General features: G+C 32.7%; 1 protein-coding gene across 1 annotated transcript in view; it reads left to right on the top strand.

The window, feature by feature from the left end:
• Positions 1-27,939, top strand: part of slco3a1a (solute carrier organic anion transporter family member 3A1a) — a 58,103-nt gene that overhangs the window by 27,467 nt on the left and 2,697 nt on the right. Inside the window, exons 3-9 of the mRNA XM_058751523.1 lie at positions 18,049-18,147; positions 18,694-18,969; positions 21,415-21,579; positions 23,475-23,673; positions 25,513-25,681; positions 26,497-26,669; positions 27,699-27,763. Of these exons, the coding sequence (XP_058607506.1) occupies positions 18,049-18,147; positions 18,694-18,969; positions 21,415-21,579; positions 23,475-23,673; positions 25,513-25,681; positions 26,497-26,669; positions 27,699-27,763 (1,146 nt within the window). The remainder of the gene's footprint in view (positions 1-18,048; positions 18,148-18,693; positions 18,970-21,414; positions 21,580-23,474; positions 23,674-25,512; positions 25,682-26,496; positions 26,670-27,698; positions 27,764-27,939) is intronic.

Raw genomic sequence — 27,939 nt, 5'->3', positions numbered from 1 at the left:
GAGCAGAAAGCAGCACTAAGATGATTATGTTGAGGAGAGCTTGTCCAACCTTGGTGAAGCCTAATAGAAGGCACTGCCTTTGAACTTGGATAAAACTGATTTGTTTAAGTGGAACAAAGGCAGACATCAAGATTAGCATTAAGACTGCATTAAAATGAGGTTGAGTAACATCATTGGAGTCATCTGGCGTCACTCGCCTTACTTAATCCTATCACTGGTCAATCCTGCTCACCAATCAGACTAAACAAATCCTAGGTAATAGAAAAGAGCTACTTTCCCTTCCAAACAATCTGTGCTAACCACAGACTGCCATTCAGCCGTGTGGAGGAACAGGATACAGCATTTGAATTGCAAGACCATTTTTATATCATGTTTCATTGCTACTATAACCACTTAGACCATTTAATTTGCTCTTCATTATAATGCTCATTATTATAAAAAGACAAGAAATGGCTTTGCACAATGATTTCATTGCTCCCATCCTACTCCACTAGCCTTAGAGGATGCGATGTCAAGTGTCATTACATGCAGACACAAGCCAGATCTATGCATCCTACTGGCTGCTCGTAATTGTTATTTTCTGTTTACATGCTAATGCTTGTAGCCCTGTCAAAAATGATTTGTTGGAGATGGCTTGAGATGTGATGACCTAGTCCAAAAAACTGCTTGGGAACTTTCCGCCATACAAATTGTATGAATGTCATTGCATGAGGAAATCAAATAGTAAATAGATTTTAATCAAATAGTATCAAGTTACTTTTTTTTTTATGGATATATGAAGTTAGTTCATCACATTAACTATAAACGTGTTGCACAAATGTTTGAAATCAACAAAATGTTCAAATGCAATTTGTCCTAATTCTAAGCAGTTTTAGTAGTTGTTTTATAATTAAAAACTTAAAAAGAACAAATATTTGACATTAAAAATGTATTTTGTTTTGTTTTCTTTGAAACAGTGTACTTTGTTTTGTTTATTTTGTTTTGCTTTTTGTGTACTTTGTTTTTTGTTTTTTGTTTTGGTTGATTCAGTGGTAACACTTTACAATAAGGTTCATTAGTAAACATTTCTACATTTGTAAACATGAACTAAGAATGAACAATACTTCTACAGCATTTATTAATCTTAGTTCATGTTAATTTCAGCATTTACTAATGCATTATTAAAATCACAAGTTGTGTTTGTTAACATTAGTTAATGCACTGTGAACTAACATGAATAAACAATGAAAAACTGTATTTTCATTAACTATCATTAACAAAGTTTAATAAATATTGTAATAAATGCATTGTGCATTGTTTGTTCATGTTAGTTAATACACTAACTAATGTTAACAAATGACACCTTATTGTGTAAAGTGTTACCGATTCTGTTTTTGCTTAGTTTTATTTGCTTTTTGTTGAGTTTTGGTTTGGTTTTGTTTGCTGTTTGCTTATTTTGTTTTGCTTTGGTGTGGTGTGGTTTGGTTTTATTTGCTGTTTGTCACAGGAGATGACATTTTGGAAAGCTCTAAAATTGGTCATGTTTCAAGCAGGACAGCTCTGAATATCCCATGAGGCCCAGAGAGCCTCTGATGGGACTGATGGTGGTCCTCAAGCTGCATCATCTTCCACTTGTTCACCAATCCCCATGACCTTGATAACCCGTCACTGCTGAAATCTGGGTCACAAGTCTCTGTCTCTGCTGATTACAAAGCGGCTTTTTTTGGTGCTGGTTGAAAACATGGGGGGATGGTGGCATTATAAAATACAACACATCACATCAGTGGCTTGTCTGATTGTGCAATCTGGACTTGAAACTATTGGATTGAGATCAGTCTCTCCTTAGGCAGATCATTTCTCACTGTCTTCTACTGATCCAGGAATGTTGGCACTTCAAATCAGGCCTGATTTGATTAGAATAGCCTGTTCTTACAGATTCATGCTGCCCCTGGCATTAGTGTAAATACCTGGACTAATTGATTGAGTGGTTTGTAAGTAGCAGCTCTCTAAACTCCTTCCTGTGTGTTCAGCACTTTGCATCAATGGTGATTTGAGGTGCAGGATAAGGTTGTCTAATTAAATGGGTGTGGATCAATAAGGGTTGGCTAAAATTATTATATTCAGTGTTCACTCGTATTATTGATTGTTAAGAGACATCCTCCATTTTTCTCTGAACATGCCTAGCTGAGTAACACAAGAAGTAACAAATATGGTAATAAATATGCAGAATGGGAGTGCACATTAAATACACCTCTAAGATAATGCACAGCTCAGGTTTCCAACCACAATCCGCTGTTTATCCACAGTGCAAGTCGATGGAAAAGTATTTACAGTGATTGAATAAAATCAGTACTGGCCGTGGATTCTTCCCTTTGTCAGGACCAGTGATAGATTCATACTGTATGTTGGTCAGGTTAATAAATTGAGAATTTTTGGGCCATTTTGATATTATTAAATCTGAGACTTGTGGATAAATTTTGCTCATAAGTTTTGGGTTGGTAAGATTTAAGCAAGTCTCTGAGGCTGAATTAATAGACAAAAATATAGTGAAATATTATAGCAAGAAAAAATAGCTGTTTTCAATTATAATAGAAGCATTCTTTAATGCATAAAACAAACAGCGCTTGTTTGAGCACTCAATTTCAGACTTTAATGTGTTATATATATATATATATATATATATATAATATATATATAAATATGCACATATGTATGTGTGTGTGAGTGTGTGTGTGTGTGTGTGCGTGTATGTATATGTATATACAAATGTATGTATGTATGTATGTATGTATGTATGTATAGCATATATATGTATATATATATATATATATATATATATATATATATATATATATATATAAATACTGTCAAATGTGATCTAGCTGAATGAAAATCTATTTGTATCTGTTTTTCATCCATTATAATATTGTGATGCCTAAATTCAGGTGCAGGATTTAAAACAACTACTTTTTGTCTTTGTAGTTTTAGTTTATTCAGACAAAATAGTATAGAATTTTAATATGGGTCTTATTGGTTATTGTCTGTTTGGTTTTAGAATAATTTTATTATTCTATCTTATGTGTTTTCATTAAAGTATTCTATTTATATAATTTTATCAGTGACGTGAACCCTCATCTTTAGATATCAGCATTGACATCTGCCATTACAAAACCCATATCAGACCGCATTAGTCAGGACATGGCATAATGTATCTACAATTCATCTTTAGCTCAGTTCATCACAGTCATGTTTGTTTGAAAGATCAGTGTTGCAACTTTCTACCAATATTAAAGTTCATACATGGCAGATCTGGTCTATTTACCGCTTTCCTTTCCGGATGCAGTACAATTAGTGCCTAATTACGAATAGCAGGCATGCTTTGCTCTAAGGGGCTTCTTTATTCAGTGGCCTGGTTCCTCTCTGGATACAGCTTGGAAGTATCTGGAGACCCGCTGTTGGCACCGTTATACTGATAATTAGGCCAAGGCACCTGCTGGAGAAGGGTGGACCAGCTGTAGTCAATACTGCGGCCCCCCTCCTCCAGTGCAGCTGGAGCTCCTCACCAATAGGCCCATGGAGACTTCAGGCCTGCTGCTTCTTCAAGGCCGCTGCCTGCTTATCTTCTCTGAGGGCTTTTTGTGTTTCTGGCTCTTAGCCCAAGGGAAACATCTGACACAGCAGCTAAAGTATGCTAGTTGTGCCAGTGGCCAGGACATAGCTGCTGGACTTCTGTCTCTACTGTATATCTGTCATCCCATTCTTTGGTCTTATCTCACTCTTTGCCCTTGTGGTGCAATATAAACAGTCAGGACGGTCTGTTTGCAAACATGCCAGCCCTGGTTTTATAATTTTACCGTATTTGTGGTAATGTGAAACTGCCACAAGCTATTATTATACAACCAACTTCTACAAAGAAAGTGCAGTGATGCAGAAGATACAGAGAAATTTGTGATCAGTTCCCTTATTCTGCATTTAGACGAAAGGAAGATTTAGCCAATTTAATGCTTGACTATCATGTGATAAGACTAAGGGGTCAGGGCTTGACTGGTTTGCATGATTCCGTTATCCCAAGCTATTTTATTTATTTTATTTTATTTTAGTTTGTTTATTTTATATTTTATTTTATTTCATTTTTTGTTTTGTTTTTTCATTTGACTTTTGTTTTGTTTTGTTTTGCTTTGCTTTGCTCTTTTCAACTAACAGCTTTCTCCATCTTTTAGACCTTCCTGAATAAGACTAAACAACATTATATGGCTTGTGTGACCACATCATTATTGACTAAAATATTTTTTTCTCCACAAGAGCATGTTTCATTTATTCACACTTTAGCATCTGTTTGTGTGTAAATTTATAAGCCTGTATTTTTGTGGGTTTTGCAACCCTGGGGTCTTTTGGGATCCTTTGAAGTGAGTCAAAGAAAGTGTACAGGTGCAGATTTCTATCTTTCTTCAAAAGGCAGGTTGGCTTATCTTATTCCTGCGAACCCGACTTAAGGTTAACATTGGCCTGTGATGCTGCTGGCATGCTGAATTATTTTCCAAGTATGTGCTAAGCTGTTTTGATGAAGACGTTGGAGATTTAGAATACTGAAAAGCCAGGATCAACACACATTTTTTGTTAGATCGACTGAGTAAATATAGCTAATATGAGCAGTAGTAGAAGGCAAATCAGCTGGAAGCAGGGTGTTTGCAATCTATTGTTATTCTTTTTTGGACCATTTAGAATTTTATAGAGTAAAAGCCAAAAAAAGGAGCTACATATAGTGTTTTTTTAATAATGCTTTCTTTTTTACGTGATCCATCTTCACTGTATAATCACATTATATGTTTAACTGTTGTTCAAATGTTTCCTGCTTATATTTGCATTCAGAACTCCTCCAAATGAAACACTAAGGCTGTAATTTCATAAAAGGATATGTTTTGTTCATTTTAAGCATTTTCTATGGATACACAGAGGACTTGTGGTCTAAACCATATCTTCTGTCCTTGAAAGACCCCATTTCTCAAGCATAATTGGTGTTACTATTATATTCTTGCCTGAGGCGATATAGACTGTGTGATATTTGTTGCGGTTTCAGGCTATGGTTCTCAGCACTGAAGCGACAATGCATTAAAGAGCCATCAGCTATCACATTGAAGTCTATCACATGCGAGGTCTCAACCTTACAAGAGGTTTAAACACCACCAAAAGCGTTAGTCAAGAAGTGTTATATACTGCATGAATATTAGATAAAGAACAGTATACCTAAGTGCATGTAAGTATTATATGTTGTAATGTGTGCATTTTGAATTTGGCTCCTGCTTTCACTCTCTTTGGCTTTGTCGTGATTATTTAGGTCAGTACGGGGGAGAACTGAAACACTATCGATTTAATGAGAAGAAGTTAATTAACATATGATCCCTGATAACTCACACAAACGTTCCAAAAAGATACTTGCTCCAAGCGTCTTATACTGCCTCATAGTTGAGATTGGTTTTGAGTCATAGTAGAATATCCCTCTGATTTTGTGTTGTTTGTTGCAAACTAATCTGGTCATGTTGCAAATACAACAGAATCAGATATTTCTTTCTCATTTAAAGACGTATTTTTAAAAGAGTAATTACTTGTGTCATCATGTCCTATATTTCATTATGATGTACCCATACCGTAATCAACAGCAATAATGAAAAGCAGCATAATCTATAAGCATCCACTGCCATTTTGGCTGATGGGACCCTAAATTCTGTGGCTCAAATAGATTAAAGGATTATCTGTTTTATCAAAGCTTTTTTTTTTTTGTCCTCAACTCTTCATGGGTTGTGTATATAACCATATATGGGTGTTTCTTCAGCTTTGGGCAATTTTGGCCCTGTGGACTAGTTTATTTAATTTGTCCACTAACCAAATTAATATTTATTTTATAAGGTCCAGCTGTGTGTATATATATATATATATATATATATATATATATATACAGTACACTATACCATTCTACCAAGATTTTTTGATATTTTTGAACCACCAAAGCTGCATTTATTTGATCAAATATAAAATAAAAACAGTAACATTTAATTTTTTTTTTTTAATTTGAATATATTTTAAAATGTAATTTATTCCTATGATGGCAAAGCTAAATTTTCAGCATTATTTCTCCAGTCTTCATTCAGTCCTGACTTCATTCCAGTCAAAAATCATTCTAATATGCTGATTAGCTGGTCAAGAGGCACTACTTATTATTATTAATGTTAATATTAAGTCATGTTTTTTTTTCTTTGATAAACAGAAAGTTTCAAAGTTTATTTATTTGAAATAGTAATCTTTTGTAACATTATAAATGTGTGTACAGTCACTTTTAATCAGTTTAATGCATTATTGCTCATTATTGCTCAGAATTTCTTTCAATTAAAACAACTTTTGAAAAATTTATTTTATTTTATTTTATTAATTTTGTCTTGAACATTTTCACCACAGTGTCATTCTCGAATAGTGTATTGTGTTTAATGGCATTCTGTGATTGAGATGACAGTGGTGGAAAATTGCATTTGATTTTTCACATAATTTGACAAAATTACAGGTTAACTGGAAATGAAATGATGGAACAATTAAGTATTCTGTTTAAAAACCTGTATTTTTATTTTTCACACATCACACATTCACACATATCATATGATGAAGTTTTACAGTTGTAGGTTGATCTTCATTAAAAAAAAAGCAAAAGCTTAAATTTGTTGACAATTTATAAAGATTAAATGTTAATATAAAAATCTAACTTTGGGTCATAAAAGTCCCTGAAGTGGAAGAAACACCCATATAACGCCATAAAAAGCAATTACAGTGTGTTTGCCTTTTCTGACTCATTTATGTCCATAAAAACACTGAAGCCATAATATCGTGTTGTCCTCAGTAAAGATTATATTACAATGACCTAGTGAGATATTGTTTGTGAGCAATCTGTAATCGTGTCATTAAGTGCCGGCTCTTCGGATGTTCGGGTGTGTTTGCTTTCCTGCTATGTGTTGCTAGAGATGTGTATCTCTTGGAACGAATCCACAGGAGTCCACAGATGCTGTCACAGTGACTGCTTGTTAAAATGAAATGTGGAAAGTGACCTGAAGGAGGGCATTCAGTGACCCTTCACAAGCTCTATGATGGTCCATAAACCAGAGAATACATTTCCTTTCTATTTTGAATGCCAACATTCATTCCTCACTGTCACTTTGATAATATGAGGCATGTTGATCAAATGCTGAAAAGCAGTGGACAGGTTCGCTTCATCTGACTAGAGCAAAATAGAAGACCTGTTGTGTTCCAGATCATGTTATGAGGCAGTTACCTCATGTCACAAGCTATAATTACATAATCATATAATCATAATCATTATTATAATCTGTGTTCATTTGTGTTTTTTATTTATAGGTGGCTGACTCATAAATCTTTAAGCATCAAACAGCCTGGGTAGTCTAAAATAGAAATCCATGTTCTGATAAATCCAGAATGTGTGTGTCAAGCAGGTTTTGAATTATATAATCTGAGAGATTGCTTATGCCCTTTTTTCGCCTCATGTTCCAGATGCCAGACGGAGTAAAGTTCTTAGACGGGGAATTTGAGAAAATTCCTCCCACGCCCTGGGAAAACCAAACAGTCCTAAACTACTTGGACAGAAATCAAAAGCCTCCTGGCCTCTAAACGTCCCTGCATCAGAAAACTTGTGTGCATTTGTGTGTGCATAATGCACCATAGGGAAAGCACATATTTGCATTGGGTTCACCTTAAAATTATTTGTTTGCACTGGGTTGCTGGGTTGATTTGACCAGTTTTGCTATGACACGACTGTGGTTCCATTACATAAAAGATTTTCTTTATTTAGACATATGGGATTAGGTTTTTGGCATTTAAAATAATGTTTGAGATTAAGGCTACAATATTTTAAACCGTATTTCTTGTACAGTCTTTGTTTTGTCAAAAACACGGCATCAACATCCAAGCTTAGATTCAGACTGACAGGCCTCTGGTCAGTGGCGTGTAGCATTAGTCTGTGAGTGACAGACAGTTTGATGTATTTGAACAGCAGGGGAGAATTGAAGAGAAGGGACACATATATTTATTTGATCAGGATTTTATAACATGATATCATATCAAAATTGATATATATATAAAATAAAATAAAATGTAAAAAGCTGCATGAAAGTGAATGGGAATTTGAATAATTTTAAGGCCATATTCACGAATATAAATAATTAAATGTGACTTATCAGACTTGATGGCTTATAATTACTGATATCAGACCTGATGTGATGCATAAATATATGAAACATAAATATTGATTTATTGAACAAAGCTATAAATCAAGTTTTTTATAAGTCATATGGCAAAGTGTTTGATACTTTTTCGTTTTCCAAATCAATTAATTTGGTTGAAACTCAACGGCATCTGTGAAATAACGAAATAAGTGGATATTTTTCTGCATATATTGCATACGACAATATTTGTATCATTTTTTCATCTTTCTTTATTTTTTTTCATTTATTAATTCATTTGGCATGCAGCATCCACCCCATTTATCTTCTTTATATGAAAATAAGTGGCTGTGACATTCTTCAACAATTCGCCTTTATGTTCTGCAAAAGAAAGATTGTCATACAGGTTTGGAACAATATATTTTCTCATTTTTGAGTGAACTGTTCCTTTAAGAATATAGAGTTATCCAGTTGTTGTCTTAGACATGGATACACCAAATTTAGATTTCTATGTAGATTTATGATGCACATGCCCTCATCAGTCTTACTTAAAGAAAATATTGTCGGTCTTTGGTAAAAAAAATATCCTATTAAGCTTATCAGACCCTGGCCATCTGCCATTGTCCTGCTGTTTGTCTTTGAAACTGCTAGACACAATTTTGTACTGTCAGTTTTCTTCTGCCCTGTTGTTATGAGACTGACTGACTCTCCTTCAGCATTTAACTTGGTCATTTCATCAGTCAAGTGCTTTAAAAATATAATAATGGTGGTCATGTTTGCTAAGAAATTTCATCCCTGTATAGCATGTGTCTAATTGAACTGATGGTGTTACAGTTCACCCCGTGGGCCATGTTACAAAACTCTTGATCTCCCCTACGGAAAATGAAAGTAATGCACATTCCCATTCTGAAACAGAAATGGAGGAACAGAAAGTTAAAATTTCAGTCTGACAGCATGAATAAGTCCCTGGCCTGACTTTATGTTTGCGTAATTCTTGCGTTCGTTCGCTGTGTAAATGTCTAGTTCAATTGCTTCAGTGTCACTGTGGATGTTTTTCGCTGTCAGTCTGTCAGCAGGCTCTAAAGGGCACACGTTACATACAGGAAAGCACTCATCCTCTTGCTCTCGTTTGCTTTATTTTCATTTTTGACTATGTTTAAAACAGCCTGGTTTGTTAGGTTAGACACTGTGACACCTGAGAAACAGACACAGTTCAGACTATTGTTTGAGTCTATTATTTGTGATGGAAAACAGTGCAGGTTTATCTGTTAACTGAATGCTTTTTTAGCACCGAAGTAACTCTACAGTACAGTAAATGTGCATGCTTACCCATGCAATTTTGTGGGAATGTGTGTGTGTGTTTATGTCGCATAAGCTCTGGTGGAATTATGTACACAGGTGGAGTTGCTTTGTAAGCTCACTCTGGATTATGACAGGTAAAAAGTATCTTGCAGTTATAATGAACACAAAGCATTTGACTTGAAGCTTGACTACAGTTTATTTGTACCTGTAAGAAAACATATATTACTCATGCCTGCTTGGAAAAAAAAAAAAAAATCCGTTTTTGGTTAAATCCAAATTATAGTATATATTAATAAACAATATGTTTATGTTAAGGTTGCAATGACATTAAAATTGTGGGCAACATATAATTATTTTCATGTTATGGCCAGTAATTTTATTGTCTGAATAAAGGTAACAGCTAAAATCAGTCATTTTAAATTGTTAAAAAGTGAATTTAGGCCTCACAACATATTTTTAGACATCACAGCACAAATTATTTTGACTTTCATTTTGAGATTTACTAAAGGTTACATTTAAAAGTGTTATAAAATTTTTAGTGTTTTTAACAATTAACCTTAAGTGAGCATTAGATGATGGCAACGATAATCTAACTGTAGAAATAGAGGAAATGATTATCCAATATTAGGCCATATATATCTAATATCAACCAATATAATAAACAAAAACAATAGGCTATAATATTGGCTAAAAGGTTATGGTATCATACTGTGCATTCTTCGTTTTTGTGCTGAAATCAAATAAAATTTTGCATTTGTACCGAACGAATACAGTATTTAAATTTCTTTTCCGGAAATTCAAATAATAAATGGTGTTTTGAACGTCTTTGATGTGGCATGACGGCGCGCTGTATAAACGCCTTGGAGAGCTGCTTCAGGGACGGTTCAGAAACGTGCTGGAATAAACCCAACACAAGCATTGACTCGAGCAGCCGTGATCAGCTCCGGTAGAGTGGTGTGCAAGTGAACGCGATCATTCCTTCCTCTGTAGGCTACTACTAGTTGTAACGCGAATAAACATGACTGAACATCTCATGCTTCATGTAATTGCTCAATCAGTGTTTCAACCGCAGAAAGACATCAACAGCGTGGAAATAAAATGTCATATAGCATTTCATTTACCTCAGCAGGTCATTAGTGTCCACAGCTCGTTAGTTCACTAGAGAAATGAAGTCTAGAGAGGAGCATTTTGCGAAATATTACACCATATACAAATTATGTGTATGTATTTTCTATTAGTCTTAATTATTTAATGTATGTTTAAATTAATCTCTTATGAAACATGCTATGACAGCCAGTGTGTAATTGAATATATTTGAACAAATAGCCTAGAAATTTTATTATTTATAAGTTAATTTAAAAACTGCATTATGAAAATTTACACGTTTGCGTACAATTTGTGTTGTGTTGATCATATATTTAAAAAATAAATAGTAATTAAATTTTAAGTTTGGGTTAAGTTGTTAGGCCTAATTGTAACCTGATAATGTAAAAGGACTCCCTATAGTTTTAAGTATAAGCTGAGATAGATTTTTATCACTAAGAAAATTGAAACTATAACTGTGTATTTAAAGAAAGAGCAACTTCAGTAAATCACTGTTTATTTAAAAAAAAAAAAAAAGTACCCCATGTGTACAATGAAATATACTGCTGTATTTTTGATGTTGTGGGCCTATTTTTCTGCTGGAGGTCCTGAACATCTTCTTTAGACACACGGCATCACTGATTCTATCAAATACCAACAGATAAAAAATCAATAAGTGACTGACTCTGTTAGAAATCTTATAATGGGCCATGTTTGGATCTTCCAACCGTACAATAATCCAAACACAAACCTCAAAAACAACACAAAATTGGGTCACTGAGCACAAAACCAAGCTTCGGCTGGCCATTCCAGTCCTCTGATCTGAACCCTATAAAAAATGAGTGGGGTGAATGAGTGAATCTAAAGGGTCTGGAGTGATTCTGGATGAAGGAATGGTCTCTGATCTCTTGTCAGGTGTTCTCTAACCTCATCAGGAATTATAGGAGAACATTTAGAGCTGTCAAACTGTCAAAAAGTATTGAATAAAAGGGTGCCGTTAATTGTGGCTAATGTGTATTAGAGAATTTTTTTTTATTTCATAATGATATTTCCCCCCATTTTAAATTCTTATTATCCAATGAAAGGTTAGATTTTTGTGAATTTTTTAAATAAAAGATCAAAAGGATTAACAATGCAGATTAATTTTCACAGCCTTCTTTGGTCATATTTACCAAGGGTGCTGATATTTTTGGCCACAACTGTATATATTTCTAACAGGGTTAGCGATATCATCACAGTGAAAAGCCCATTATATTCCCACTCTTTCTTTAAGAATGGTATTAATTATTATGCTCTATAGTGCTTTGCTTTCTTTGCACTTCATATATTTATCATTTCTGTATCACGCTGAAAATGAGATCGAATTGATAACTGCTAAAGACCTGCTGAGATGTGTGAGTGTGTTCTGTTGTGTAAAGTACAAAAAACAGCTTGTGTTCAAATCTTTATAAAAATGAGCAATTGTTTTTGATATTGAATAAGATTATTGAATATCATTTGTCTTATTAATTATCCTAAATGTTAGCGATTTATCATAAAATGCGATACTATGTCACACAATACTGTCTCGTATGATAATTTAACACACCATCGTGTTTCTTGCAGTCATTTTACACCTCATTAAAGGCATATAACACGCACTTCCACATGCTTTTAAAGCATTACTGACAAAAAAAAAAAAAAGTTATCACACATTTTAAATATTTTTATTGTCAACAAGTGCTATTTTAGTTCTTATACACTTACTAAATAAATTTTTAACAGAACTTTTTATCTGAATTAAATTGAATTTATTATGAAATATGGAAAGTAGACACAATTTACTTCAGATTTAATCCTTTTATGAAGATTTGAAAGGTTGTTCAGATGATTCATGTGTAATTCTCAGTAAATGTCATTCTTTTCTGTCCTCTAAAGAGACAGTTTAGGCAATAAAAGGCTGTAGCATTATACCATTATGTCTAGGCTGTGCTGAAAGTGGATGTTAAAATATGGCGGTGGAATGGGCCACAAATAAATGTTTTTCCTTGGGACCCAAACAAGACTTCCTGGAAGAAAGAGTCATTTCAAAGATATTTAAGTGAATCATGGACCTTACCCAGCTTAACATTTTAATACCTGCTCTTTTCTTTAATGATGATTTAAGTTGTAAAGTTAAAAATGCTTACCACCGAATTTGTACTGTGCAGTAAATTGGACATAATTACCTGCACGTTGATGATTAGAGGAAAGGATGTAGGAAGTAGCCCATTCCTCCAGTGACTAAAGGCCCAGTTTTGTGTTCATGAAAGTCAGGAGGTTTTTATTAACCCTATATATGTTACACACCCCCGTGAGAAATAAAAATGAAAGGACACTCAGGACCGACACAGTTTTGGAGAAGCAGCAGAAAGACAGATAAAGAAAGTGAGAGTGAGCACTTTTTGACCTTTAAACCATCAGATTATCTCCAAGTATATTAGATTATGAGGCAAAATCACCTTAGGACTTCAGTTTAGATTTTCTCATGAAAACAATCTCACCTCAGTATGGTTAAATATGACATTTGTTTAACAAGAAGTGATGCTTATCGATCACAAGAAACCTGCTATTTTGCTTTAGAAAGAAGCTGCATTCTGAAGAAGTTGGTGGAAATTTTTTTCTGTTCTCACTGTGGTAGGGTCCTCAGCCCAAACCAGCTGTCACAATACTTTAAAGGTGATTGCAAGATTTGTGCTGCATTTTGAGGTTTCCTGTGTGGGTAGTCAGTTCTGAAGTGTTGCTATGAGCAATCAACATACAGATGCAAACATACACATGCAGTCTCTAAGGAAACACACAGTAAAAACACTGCAGTGCCTTCCACTGGGCAGCACACCAGTTGGGATGGAAACTCTGCAGCTGTTTCTTGGGAATCCCAACACCATGGTTTTACTGCTCTTTTCATGCACCGTTTTATTTTTATTTTTTTTATTATTTTTTTTTACAGCAAATCGCTGTGAAACTTCCAGACTGAATAATGCATAAACTTTTAATATGTAAAATATATACTTTTTTAGATAAGATGTATAAAACATGCCTATATTGTATAACATATATAGTATATTATAAATATATATATATATATATATATATATATATATATTACATTTCTGATTTCTATCAGCATTATCAAAATAAAGATTGTTGTGGATTGTTTTTTCAGGTCTCTTTGATGAATAGAAAGTTCAAAAGAACAGCGTTCATTTAAAATAGAAATATTTTGTAACATCCAACATATCTTTAGTGTCACTTTTGATCAAGTTAATGCATCCTTGCTGAATAAAAGTATTATTATTATTTTTTTTAAATGACTCCAAATCTCTCCAAAAAGTCTCTTTACTGTCCCTTCAGATCATTTTTTGTGTCCTTGCCAAAAATATTAATTTCAAGTTCAAGTTGCTTTATTGGCATGACATTTGTGTGTATTGCCAAAGCATTTAAAGTATGTATAAAATAAAGAATATAATTATATACAAAGTAATAGAGACGATAAATGAGTAGTAAATGAGAGAAAATAAAATAAAATAAACAGCAGACGTACCTCTAATATTAATAAATTATAATTAAATTATAATAATTGCAATTATATACAATGAAGAATATGTCAAATAATTTCTTTAAATAAAAAAAAATAGTGATTCCAAACTTGCTTTCCATATTATACATTTGATAAAATTTTTTGAATTTTTTGCATTTCAAAAAACACGATCTAAAAAAAAAAACTAAAACGTTTCTTCATAAATGGCGTATGCTGCCCACCCCGTCTGTCAGTAAGTGGTAATTTCTATCAAAACTGAAGGAAAACATTTCACAACAACCTGTTCCTATTTGATTCATGGGAAACATGAAGATGTTCTGTAAATCGAGAACAGACCTTGTGGTTGTGGTTTCTAACGGGACACACGGTTTGCACTGTGTACGTGTGAGTACACTCCCTTAGATGGCCAGAAGCTCAGGAAACAGAGCTCACAAACACATTTAAACTGCCGCTTTGATCTGAGGCATTGTAATGTAGGGCCTGGTGAAAGTGACTCATTTTTTCCAGACAGACTCATTAATTGGTTGCTGGAGGATCGTGAGCCACATCTGTTGTGCTTCTGCCTTATAAATGGTTGAAGCGTCGGTCTGGCTCGGTGTGGTGTGAGGTCTCTTCCTCTGGGGCGACTGACCTTAGTGTGGCTTCAGCATCCGCTGAAATGCAGTGCCAGTACTCAGATATGACGTGTCACTGTATGTGGGTTTGATTGTGGGTTGGGTGTGTGTCTATTAAAGGATTCATGCTCTTTTGCATTTTAATGTGTGATCTGTGAAGTTTTTCAGTGTAGAGTCTGAGAATTGTCTTGGTATGAGGCACATGAAGCAGTACTTGAGGAATTCCAGCTCATTGATCAAAGGTCGCAGTCTAGCAAGTATCTTATCAGCTTTTGTTTCAGCATCGACATCAAAGTGATGTTTCTCAGAATGAGTGTGGTTTTCATTGGGTTGAGTTGCGTTTTTAGTCCAATATATATTCTTGTTACAGTTTACATGGTTCCCAGTTATAATATTTATAATTGTTATAGTATTAAAATTTATTTGCAATTATTTTTTATAATTAATTTTAATGTTTGTTTCAAAAAAAAAAAAGTTAGATTTTTAAGTCAAATGATTAGCTTGTGTTTTAATTAAGGCTGAGTTTTAGCTATATAAATTCATGATACAGTTTGCATGGTTTCTAGTTGTAATATTATTATAATTTATTTATTTGTATTTATTTTTTATAATTTATTTTAATATTTGACTTGGATAATTGGATTTTTATCTTAAATTATTGTCTAGTTTATCTTTTAATTATAGGGCTATGAATCAATAAAAATTAAAGTAGCGAATCACACAGTTTCCTCATGATGAATTACGTCTAATATTAAAATTTGTAATCAGATGCATATGTTTAATCCCCAAATGAATGTAAAATAACCATAAAGGAGGATTTTAAATAATATGTTTAATGGCAAATATTATCTATCACTATCGCTATATAAATAAAGATGCCTATACCTCTATTTAATATATTATTTTTGAATTTCTAAATAAAATAGTTAACCATAGCCATTCAGTGTTATATTTGAAAGTCATCAAGTTGAATATTTAAAAATAATAATAATAATAATCAGTCTATAATCTGTTATCAGTTTAAACTGAAAATTATTAGAGTGCTTAATGAGTTTAAATACATTTATGAAATTCACATTCACTATAGGTCAATGAGTAATTTACTCAGTTTGATTGCATATTTCATAACGTCCCATGCACAATCTGGTTTATTTTATTTATTATAAAATATTAAATAATTATATTAACTGTATTATTAAATAATAATAATAATAAAAATAAATAAATAAATAATATATATATATATATATATATATATATATATATATATATATATATATATATATATATATATATATATATATATATATATATATAAATTATTTGTGAACACATTTTTATGCATCTTTTACTCCCAAACTCCCTCTAATATTTGGAGGTCTGTATTGAGGATATACAGTAAAAGGCTGACATAAGCAACGTCCAGCTCGACACCTGTCAGTAACAGACTGGCCATTTGTGTTTTTTAGCTCTCTGTCATTGTCCTTTCAGCCTGCTGTACCCCTCTGACTCAGAGCTGTCATAAATTACAACTAAATCTGAGTGTCAGACTTGCTACTGTCGCAGTTCTGTTTTGTTCGTAACACCCAGCGAGACACATTTGGCACAATCACTGGAGCCTTTTATCTTTACTGAATAATCATTGTGGGAACATTTTCAGAAGGGAAGACCACTTTTTGTGATAGCACAGGCACGCATTGCCTAATGAAACAATATTGTGTGTGTTTTAATAAGAGAATGGCAGAGGATGAGGAAAGCTGATGAGAGTGCCTGGATAAAGGCTTCATAATCTCAGAAGCTGCATGTGACCCACAGGGCTATTGCTGGGCCGCTGTCACACTTTTTGACAGCATATTAATAGGGATTTGTGCCCCAGATGTCTGCCGCTTCTGATAGGTGCCAGCACAGCTTCGTCTGTTCGGAGCTCTGCCACTCCATTCCGCTCAAAAGCAAATCCCTTTTTTCTTGCTTTGTGTGCAAACCTGTCAAGAACTGGTGAATATGTGGAATTTAGTTCTCATTCTTCACTTGGAATATTTGTTCAGGCAGCTTGTGCTTAGTTTGGGAAGGTTGTGCGTTTAAATGCTTCTCCTTATTATACTGTATTTATAGTATTACTATACATAGTATTCATTACTTTATTTTTAATGCATTACTATTGATCTTGGAACATGTAGTGTCAAATAACTGCATATCCAGTGTGCAACAATCTCATATAGCAATTGCATCAAGTAATAACACTGTTTCTGTAGATATCTGATACCCGTTGCTTGTTTGAATTAATCTGTGTGTTATTTTGGAAAATATGGGAAAAGGATGAAAACATAACACTGCGTGCACACTGCAATATTTCTCAAATAAAAATCTTACTTCATGGATTTCTGATGTTAAATCTGTCTTCTATAGAAGAGACTTTTCCTTGGGTTGACTGTGCCACCTTGTGGCTGGAAAAATTAAATATTTCCTGCTTTTGTAATATTGAGAAAAATTAATGACAGTTGTTTTACATTATAAACTTGTTTAGAAAATAATTACATTTGTTTTATATAATATTTTTATATTATAAAATGTAATTTTAATAATAATAAGAATACCATACAGCAACAATTTTATTTATATTTATTTAGAAATGTAGAATTTAGAAAAATTGATTACTGTTGTTTTGTATCATTAACTTGATTAGAAAATATTTACATTTATTTGATATATCTTTATAATATAAAATGTGGCTTTAATAATAATACCATAAAATAGAATTGTATTGATATTTATTTTAGATAATATTAATTGTCAAAAACTGATTACTGTTGCTTTATATCATAAACTTGATTAGAAAATATTTACATTTATTTTATATAATATCCTTGTAATATAAAATGTCGTTTTAATAGTAATACCATACAAATGCAATTTTATTTGGTAACACTTTATTTTAAAGTGTCCTTGATACACGTTACATGTACTTAACTAACTATTATAATAACAATAAATTATGTAGAATTACATGCAAGTAACCCTAAGCCAAACCATAATTCTAACCTTAGCCATATAGTAAGTACATGTAGTTTTTAATTAATATTACTCAGTACTTAAATGTATAATTACACTGTAACAAGGACAACTTAAAATAAAGTGTAACCCTTTTATTTATATTTATTTTAGAGAATATAAATATATATATAAACACATATAACAACAAATGTTGGAACGTACTTTGTAACTCATATAATGACCATTTCATAATTTTAATGTTTCCAAAATATGGTATCTGATCAATTTTATTGTTGAATTTCAGGTATACTCTTTTCCACACTGGTGTTTGGACCTGCTTGCGGTTTCATCCTGGGATCTGTCTGTACCAACGTTTATGTGGATGCTTTGTTCATCGACACAAGTGAGTTTCAGTTCTTCCTCTGTATCTCCAAATACAACACAAACACTCAGTTTAGAACAACAGAAAACTGCTGCAAGGCATTTTGTTTCCCACCAACACGGCTCTTGCATCTATTGAATAATTGAAAGCACAAGGCCTCATATTCTGTCTCACTGTCACGATCAATAATCAGCGAGAAAATCAACTGAAAAAGAAAAGGACAAAGAATTTTTCACACTTGCACACTTAAGATGCTCATTCCTACTTGCTGATGCATTATGTTGTCAAAAGTAAATGGACATCCCTTGATATTTAAAGCGGTTTGGTCATTTCAGCTACATCTATTCCACCAAATATAGCAATAAAATCATTTTTAGTAGAATAAGGCTTACCGAATAGCTCAATGACTCCAATGAATTTGAACAGCGCAATGGTTTTGATGTCAGATGTCTGTGAATTGCATCATGCAATTTTTTTTTTTTTTTTTTTATGTCTGCATATGTGAGAGATTTATCATTCTGCTACACATTATTCATGTATTTGCCATTTTATATTTGCTTTTCTCAGCTAAGCTGAACATCACTCCTGATGACCCCCGCTGGATCGGTGCATGGTGGGGCGGCTTTCTCCTCTGCGGAGTCTTACTCTTCTTCTCTTCCCTCTTCATGTTCGGTTTCCCCCAGTCTCTGCCCGGCAAGGAGGTGGAGGAAGGTCTTGAGAGCGAACAGGCCATGCTGCCTTCGTCTCTACCCCAGGATTATGAGAAATCCAAGCCCAGCAATGGAGTCCCGCAGAACTACCAGCCTAACAGCAACAGTCTGTCCTGCTGCCAGCAGCTCCGAGGTCTCTGTGCCAGTAACTGGCTCCAATCACTATACACAGTTACACAACCGCTAAACGCTTCCCTTTCACTGAATCTATGACTTCCAAATCCACCGTGTGATGTTCAGTGTATTCTTATTGAGATTAGTCTGCTTCAGCTGAATACGGTTACACTTGTCTTTAAAGAATAAGGAGAAATGCTAGACACAAACACCTGATGCGGGTCTTTTTCTTGATTGCGTGTATGTTAAATTGAAGGGTTGATCTGCTTAAATCTTTTTAAACTGTACCGCACATCTTCCTCTAATCGCAAGTCTAATTATACTTAATGATACACTGAGGAGGCAATTAGACAATTAGAGTTAAATCGTACTTATTAGCAGGCCCACATGGAATCTGCACCCGAAAGAGTTTGTAGAAAGCTCAGCAGATTTCCGCTGAATGTCTACACATCCACATCCACTTGTGTTTCAGCATTTCAAAAAAATACTTGGAAACAAAAATCATTAACTGAATATATTATATGTCTGTCTTTTTTAGTTTTGGTTTATTTAATTTGTGTTATTTTAGTACTTGAACTTAAACTGAAAAAAAAATAAAAAATTTATAAATAAATGAATATATATATATATATATATATATATATATATATATATATATATGTAAGGGATAATCAACGGCTAGCTGTGCATTAAACGATTTGAATGCATGACGTGGAGACGAAGAACCTGGTTGCCTCCGCGAAGTTTATCCCGTTTATTCCGTTTATGCCATGGTCATTTGCCAGCATCCACATATTAAAGATGTTAATAATATTAGCAATATTTGACCGGAACGATAAAAATGACGGTTATTTTCGTCTGTATTACTATTCAACTGTAACTGTATGTTACTACAGTTACCAATGTTTATAGGAAGCGCATTAATATAGAACGTGATTAAACTGACCTGGAACTACCTGTGCAGTTCAACAAATTTAATCAACACCTGCCAGCCAATCAGAATGGAGTATTCAGACAGACCATGGCATATATATATATATATATATATATATATAATAATTTTTTTTTAAATTCAGTTTAAGTTCAAATACTAAAATAACTCAAATTAAATAAACTGAAACTAAAAAAGACAGACATATAATATAGACATAATTACAAATAATTACAAAAGTAACTAAAATTCAAAATTAAATTAACTTTAATTACAGTAAAATTAAGTCTAATTAAAAATTTTAACAAAATTATAATAGTATCCTCTTATACTATAAAACTATAATGATACTAAAATAACACTGGCTGAAATAAAATATAAATATTAGATGAAAAACTTAAAAATGTCAAAAGTTACTTTGGCAACTAACTCAAATTAAAAGTAGTACTAATATTAATGAAACTAAAACTGAAATTAAATGAAAATAAAAATTAAAGCTAAATAAATAAACAAACAGTGACAAAAGCTCATAGCCTAATAAAATGACCAAAATTAAAATGAAAACTGACTATAAAAAGATAAAAACTGATTGAAAATATTAATAAATGTCATATAAATAATACTAAAATAATTTTTAATTTAAAGATAAATTTGCTCAAGGAGCAACACTGTGCAAGATATTAAGACTTATGCATGAAATTATCAATTTTATACATTGTTTCTGTTCAAGTAAATTATCTGGTATCATTTTTTTATGTTTTTGTTTAAAAATTAAAAAAATCCCTTTTGCAGCAGTGAGGAGAGGGGGTCAAAATTTGATTGATTTGATTTAAAAGATTATTAAGAAAAACATATTTAATTTGGAGTAATGTGCAAAAAAAAAAAACATTAGTCTGGATCTGCTTATTAGAGTCAAGGTTTTAAATATGTTTCCAGCCAAACATGAAGAAGCACTAAAGCTTTCAGCCTGAAACTGCCACTCTCCGGGTGCATACTGCCGTTCTTGTTTCTGTTTGTCTGTAAATAGAGTAATTGTTATGCTGGCATTGTACTGTACTTGTAAGGCTCTCATTTTGTACAACAGCATCCATCCATCATGTAAGATCTGATTACATGCTAGCTAACGTGATGCATTACTAGCAAAGAAGCCATGGAAGCACAAGCTAAAGGCAAACACACAAAACTCAGGCAGCTGTTTTGTCCAACTTGGTTGATGCATTTTTCAAGGTTTTGCCATCTGGTATAAAAACAGTCTCTGTCGTGAAGTTTCAGACACATCTGTCAAATATATCAATCAAAATGATGGCTCCTCAGAATGTATCTGCAGCTCTGCGGCACTTTAGAAAAGAAACAGGAAATTAGGGGGTGAATGTCTGTTGATTGCATCATAAATCATCTGTTTCTTCATTCAAGTCTAACAAGCGATCTTAACTTTAACTGAATGCTAGTCTGTCATTACTCTGTATTTTGGGCTCAGTCACTGAACTCTCTGTCTCTCTTCCACTCTCCCCGTCGCTTCCTTTTTCACTCCAGTTATTCCCAAGGTGACCAAGCACCTGCTGTCAAACCCAGTGTTCACGTGTATTGTCTTAGCTGCCTGTATGGAGATTGCTGTTGTCGCTGGCTTTGCTGCCTTCCTGGGCAAATATCTGGAGCAGCAGTTCAACCTCACCACCTCCTCTGCTAACCAGCTGCTGGGTGTGTATAAAACACACACTTACACACACAGAACGAACTCCAAAAGTCTGTCAGAATGTATCCTTTTGTATCCGATTTTTCTTATTTTTGTCATTTTAATTTTTATTATTTTTTACATTACGATTTAATTGCAATTCAGTTTTAATATTTTTTTTCTAATGCAATTTTATATTGAAATTCTTTGTCTAATACAAATTTTCATTGCAAATTATTAGCAAAAAAATGTTGTTTCCTACTTTTTTTCTAGTTTAATTTTAAATGCAATTACAATTCTTTAACTATTTTTTCTAATATAAGTTTTATTGGAAATTTTGGTAACACTTTACAATAAGGTGTCATTTGTTAACATTAGTTAATGTATTAACTAACATGAACAAACAATGAACAATGCGTTTATTACACTGTTTACTACTTTGTTAATGTTAGTTAATGAAAATACAGTTGTTCATTGTTTATTCATGTTAGTTCACAGTGCATTAACTAATGTTAACAAAATACAACATGTAATTTTAATAATGCATAAGTAAATGCTGAAATTAACATTAACTAAGATTAATAAATGTTGTAGAAGTATTGTTCATTCTTAGTTCATGTTTACTAATGTTGTTAACTAATATTAACTAATGAACCTTATTGTAAAGTGTTACTGAAATTTTTTACAGAAAAATGTCAATTTCCTTTATTTTTAGTATTATATACTAATTTAATAGAAAATTAGCAGCAAAAATTAGTAGCAGAAAATCTATTTTTAAAATGTGAATTTGAATGAAATGAAATTTTTAATGCAATTAAAATAATAATAAAAAAATTCTAATACCGTTTCATTGCAAAATATAGCAATTTTCTCCTATTTTTAGTGTTGTTTATTAATGTTTTACAAATTATAATTTTTCCCAAAAATATTAGCAGTTTGTCTATTCGACTGTATTTTTTATTATTATTATTTTTACTGATTTAATACAAATCATTTATTAGCAAATTATTAGCAAAAATGTGTTTCCTATTTTTATTTTTTCTAATTTACTGTTAATTGTAATTACAATTAATTAAAAAACATTCTAATACAATTTTTATTGCTATTTATTAACAGTAGAATGTCAGTTTCCCTTATTTTTAATATTATATACTAATTTAATTTTTCTAAATTATTAACAGAAAATCTATTTTTAAAATGTGTATTTTTAAAATTCAATAGCATTTATTTCATTGCAAATTATTACAGTTTTGCTTCTTTTTTTTTTCTTCAAATGAAACTTATAATGCAATTAAAAATATATTTAAATATAACATTAAAATATATGTTTTTTTCCTAATACAGTTTCTTTGCAAATTATTGTAGATTTCCCCTATTTTTTGTGTTAATTACTAATGTTTTACAAATTATATTGTTTCCAAAAAATATTTGCAGTTCATCTATTTTTACTGTATTTTTATTGTTATTGTTTTTACCAATTTAATTCAAATCAATTTTTTCCATATTCACAGAAAATGTTTCTAATGTGAATGTGTATATTTTGTCCATTTTTTTATTTAATAAAATATTTGCAATTTATGCATTTTTAGTTAAACCAATTTCTAGTTAAATAAATTTGGATTCCCAGATTTTCAAGACTTTCTTTTGCTTTATCTCGCTTTATCTTAACAAGTTTATCTTTGACTCTTAGCCAGTAAACCTGCACAAATTATAATTTATAATTATAACATTTGCATTTATTTATTTAGCAAAAGCTTTCATCCAAAGCGACTTACAAATGAGGAATACAACAAAAGCAATTTATTGACATCTGAAGTGCCGCAATACAAAGAAAGGAACAAAGATAAAAGGGTATACAGGTACACAGCAAAGCTTGACTTTATATAACACATAATTCTGTGGGTATTCTCTTCATAAACAGGGTTGACGGCCATCCCGTGTGCCTGTCTGGGAATATTCCTGGGAGGTTTGCTGGTGAAGAAGCTGAACCTGTCTGCTCTGGGAGCGATTCGAATGGCCATGCTGGTCAATCTGATCTCCAGTGCCTGTTACGTGTCCTTCCTCTTCCTGGGCTGTGACACAGGACCTGTCGCTGGGGTGACCGTCGCCTATGGCAACGAGTACGGACGGCTCAGCTGCTTTTTTCTCCTCACAGCCTTGTTATTTTTTGTGCCATTTATAATGTCTTTGCAGAGAAGCTAGAGCATGACAAGCCTACATGCTGAAACCTCTCTTTTAGTGTATGAGCCAGCTTCAGTATTTTATAGCTTTCACTGGTTTTCTTATCGAGTGTTTCAAGGGAATAGGAGAGAACGGATTAGTAATACATCACAATTTATTTTCCAGGCCCACATGGAATCTTTGCTTATAGATCTGCACACACAGTGCTGTGGATTTTGATTGATCTCAGTGACTTGAATGTTTTAAATCTGCTCTTTTGTTGATGCTTTCTGCTTGTTTTCGTAGGTGGCAAAAATTAGTGTATTTTAGTGTTATGAGCAAGTCATTGAATCACTCAGATTGTTTAAAACATCATTCATGATCAAAACAAGCCGTATACTTAATTAAAATAGCCATGTTTACAAAATTTACAAAATTAGAGATTATCATAAGAATGTTCTACTCAGATGTCATTAAAGCAGGTCTATGTTTTTTCATCCATTTTTTCATTGCAGAAAATTTTTCATTTTTTATTAGCAGAAAATGTCCTATTATCTGATTTTTAAAAAAATATATAATTTAATTTTAATACAGTTCATTTTTATATAATATTCTTCTAATACAATATTTTGTTGAAATTATTAATAGGAAAATGTCTAATTCTCCATATTTTTAGTATTATTATTAACTATTGATGGTTTATTATTTTTATATTATTCTTATTTTTTAGTAATTTGATACAAATCGTTTTTTTTTCTAAATTATTAGTATAAGATTTCCCCTATTTTATAATCATTTTTACTAGTTTAACACAATTCTTTTAATATTAGTTATTATTTGTCATTCTTTTTAATGCAACACTATTTATTTCATTGAAAATTATTAGCAGAAATTTTTGTGAAAACCGTTTTAGTGAAACTCTGAATCTCCGATTTTCATGATTTTTACACAAATTAATTAAAATGAATTTTATTAAATTTTTTGTAATACAGTTTTTCATTGCCAAATATTAGCAGAAAATGTCCTATTATCCAATTTTATTTTATTTTTCGAATTTTAAAACAATTCATTTTTTATATAATATTCTTCTAATTATTGATAGGAAAAATGTATATATTCTAGTATTATTATTATTAAGTATTAATGTTTCATTATTTTTATAGTATTTCTATTTTTTTATATATATATTTTTTTCAGTAATTTAATACAAGTTGTCAAAATATTTTTTTCCCCCTATTTTTTACTAGTTTAATAAAAATTAATTAATTATAATAGTTTTTATATTTTCTTCTTTTTAATGCAACACTTTTTATTTCACTGCAAATTATTAGCGGAACAATTTTGGTGAAAACCATTTCAGTGAATCCCAGATTTTTGTAATTTTTGCACATTCATAATTCTTCTCTGAACGAGATTGACAAGCTAACCTCTTGTTCAGTCGGTCAGCAAATGTTTCATTCATTCGGTTTGTTCATGAACAAGCCATCCCAAATCATTCAGTTTGCTCAAGAACAAGATGTCACTGCTGCTCCAATTTGTTCAGACTCAACACACAGACTCATTCCGTATTTATTCAATATTTCTGTGTACACCATCCCGCACTATTGATTTTTCCCCAAAATAGGACCAATTCCATCCCCAAAAGTCAAACATTTCCATCTGGGCCTGCTCATATCTAAGCTGCTAAACAAACAAGGCTGTGTGTGATAAATCAAATGAACTCATTGACACTCAATAAATCAAATGCAAGACAAAAGAACTGGCTTCAAACAGGTGAATGTGTGTTTGTGTGTATATAGGACACTGCAAGTAGGCCAGAGGCTGGAAGCCCCCTGCATGAGTCATTGTAACTGCTACACTTCATCCGTTAGCCCCGTTTGTGGCTCCAACGGTGTGACCTACTTGTCCTCCTGTTTCGCTGGCTGCACCAGAGCCATCAGCACCGGACTTCCACCTCCTCACTCTCAGGTCATTACCCATCTCATTTACACAACAACGTTTGTCTCTCACTCTGTCTTTCCTCTTCGCTGTCGCATACTCTCTGTATGTCTGTTTCTCTGGCTCTCCGCTCATTTTCTGGACAGCTCATGTCCAGCGTGGGTCATTAGAAGTGAAGCCCACAATGCTCATCAGATATACAGTATGTCGGAAAGGACACAGCGCTCTGCCTGCCAGGCATCTTAATGGCCACTGCAATATGGGCCTCTGCACTCATTTCCATACAAAGCGAATGGTCCGAACTGGAATAGATGAATCCAAGACAACAGTCACAACCATTATCGTAATTGAGCACTGGCTCATGACATGAATATACCAACTGGTGGGTTTAATGAGCCTGTTTCTGCCAGGGTTCGAGGGTGCATTGGTTCTCTGTAGATAAAATTGACTATAGCGCATTCAGAGTGCTAATAATGACTCGTTTACTTTACACTAGTCCACTAAACCCTTATTTAATATTCATATTAAATTTGTTATATTTAAATAAACACATTTTAATTTAATGGTTGATGGTAGCATATATTTGCACACATCAGAAGGTAAAATTATAAGCAGATTTATTTTATGAGGAGAATATAAATGTTATTTGAGGTAACACTTTATTTTAAGGTGTCCTTGTTACACGTTACATATGCTTACTATTAAAATAACAATAAATGATGTATAATAGTAACCCAAAATTAACCCTATAGTAAGTACATGTAGTTAATTAATATTACACAGTACTTAAATGTATAATTACACTGTAACAAGGATTTGATTGTGGTCATGTTTTTTACTTTCAGAATATGACAGGATGTGCGTGTATCTCTGCATACAATGACTTTGCCACGGCTGTGCCAGGCAAATGCCCACGTCCTGGCTGCCAGGAGGCCTTCCTCACCTTCCTGTGTGTGATCTGTGCCTGCAGCATGATCGGAGCCATGGCCCAGACGCCCTCCGTCATCATCCTCATCAGGTGACTCTACCTTCACTTACTTCACACTGAAATGAGAGAAAAAACAGAGCTCCAGTGTTATGGCCTGTGCAAACCAAGAACAACAACTATAATGATGACCATGATAGTGTTGTCTATTATAAGCCTGCACTGCAGTTTTGTCATCTGCAGCTATCAATGCTCAAGCTATTTAATGCAAAAAGAATTCTATTTGACTGTCAATACTTTTGTCCATCAGCTGGAAAAATGGTTCTGAAAGTGAATCCATCAATAGCGTTCCTCTATGTAGTTGTTGTGTAAACATCCTTATTCTCATAGGATTAGAATGATATTAATATTTTTATAGAGCCTTTAGTCTTACCTAATTATTTTTATCTATCTATCTATCTATCTATCTATCTATCTATCTATCTATCTATCTATCTATCTATCTATCTATCTATCTATCTATCTATCTATCTGTCTGTTTATCTTTCTGCAAGACTTATAGTTAATATACTGTGTGCTCACCAAGAATGCATTTATTTGATCATAAATACAGTAAAGCTGTAATATTTTGCAATATTACTACTATTTAAAATAACGGTTTTCTATTTTAATATATTTCAAAATGTAAGTTATTCATGTGACTGCAACACTGTTTTCCCTCACTCTTTAAATCATTATAATATCCTGATTTGCCGCTCAGGAAACATTTCTTGTTATTATTGATGTTGAAAACAGTGTGTTGCTTAATATTTTTGTTTATATATATGTTTTCAGTATTCTTTGATGAATTGAAAGTAGCAATCTTTTGAAACATAATGTTATTCACTCTTGATCAATTTAATGCATCATTCCTAAATAATTCCTAAATAAAGTATTAATTTCTTAAAAGGACAAACTGGTAGTGTAATAAATAAGTAATATGTATATCAGATTTTTTTCTTTTGAATCTGAGGGGACACTTTGAACGTCTCTGTCTCTTTGTGTGTGTGTGTCATGAATGTGTGTATGAATATGGATATGTTTTTGTGCTCATTATGTTGACTTGCTCTCTTGCTCTTTTAGAACTGTGAGCCCAGAGCTGAAGTCATACGCTCTTGGAGTTCTTTTTCTACTACTGCGACTGTTAGGTGAGATATCACAGCACAGATCAACCACATTACAGCTCAAACTACATGCTTGCACAGTATATTGTGGAGAGTAATTTGTTTGCCTCACTGAAATAAGCGTACTACAGAGTCAATTTCCTCGCAATCCAAAGTGCCATAAAACAAGGACAAGTTAATTTGCCACTTCTGTTCGAAAA

The sequence above is a fragment of the Onychostoma macrolepis genome, chromosome 18 (assembly GCF_012432095.1).
Source record: "Onychostoma macrolepis isolate SWU-2019 chromosome 18, ASM1243209v1, whole genome shotgun sequence".
Taxonomy (NCBI): Eukaryota; Metazoa; Chordata; class Actinopteri; order Cypriniformes; family Cyprinidae; genus Onychostoma; species Onychostoma macrolepis.
Note: the sequence above shows the minus strand (reverse complement) of the source record. Positions and strands in the feature narration are given on the sequence as shown.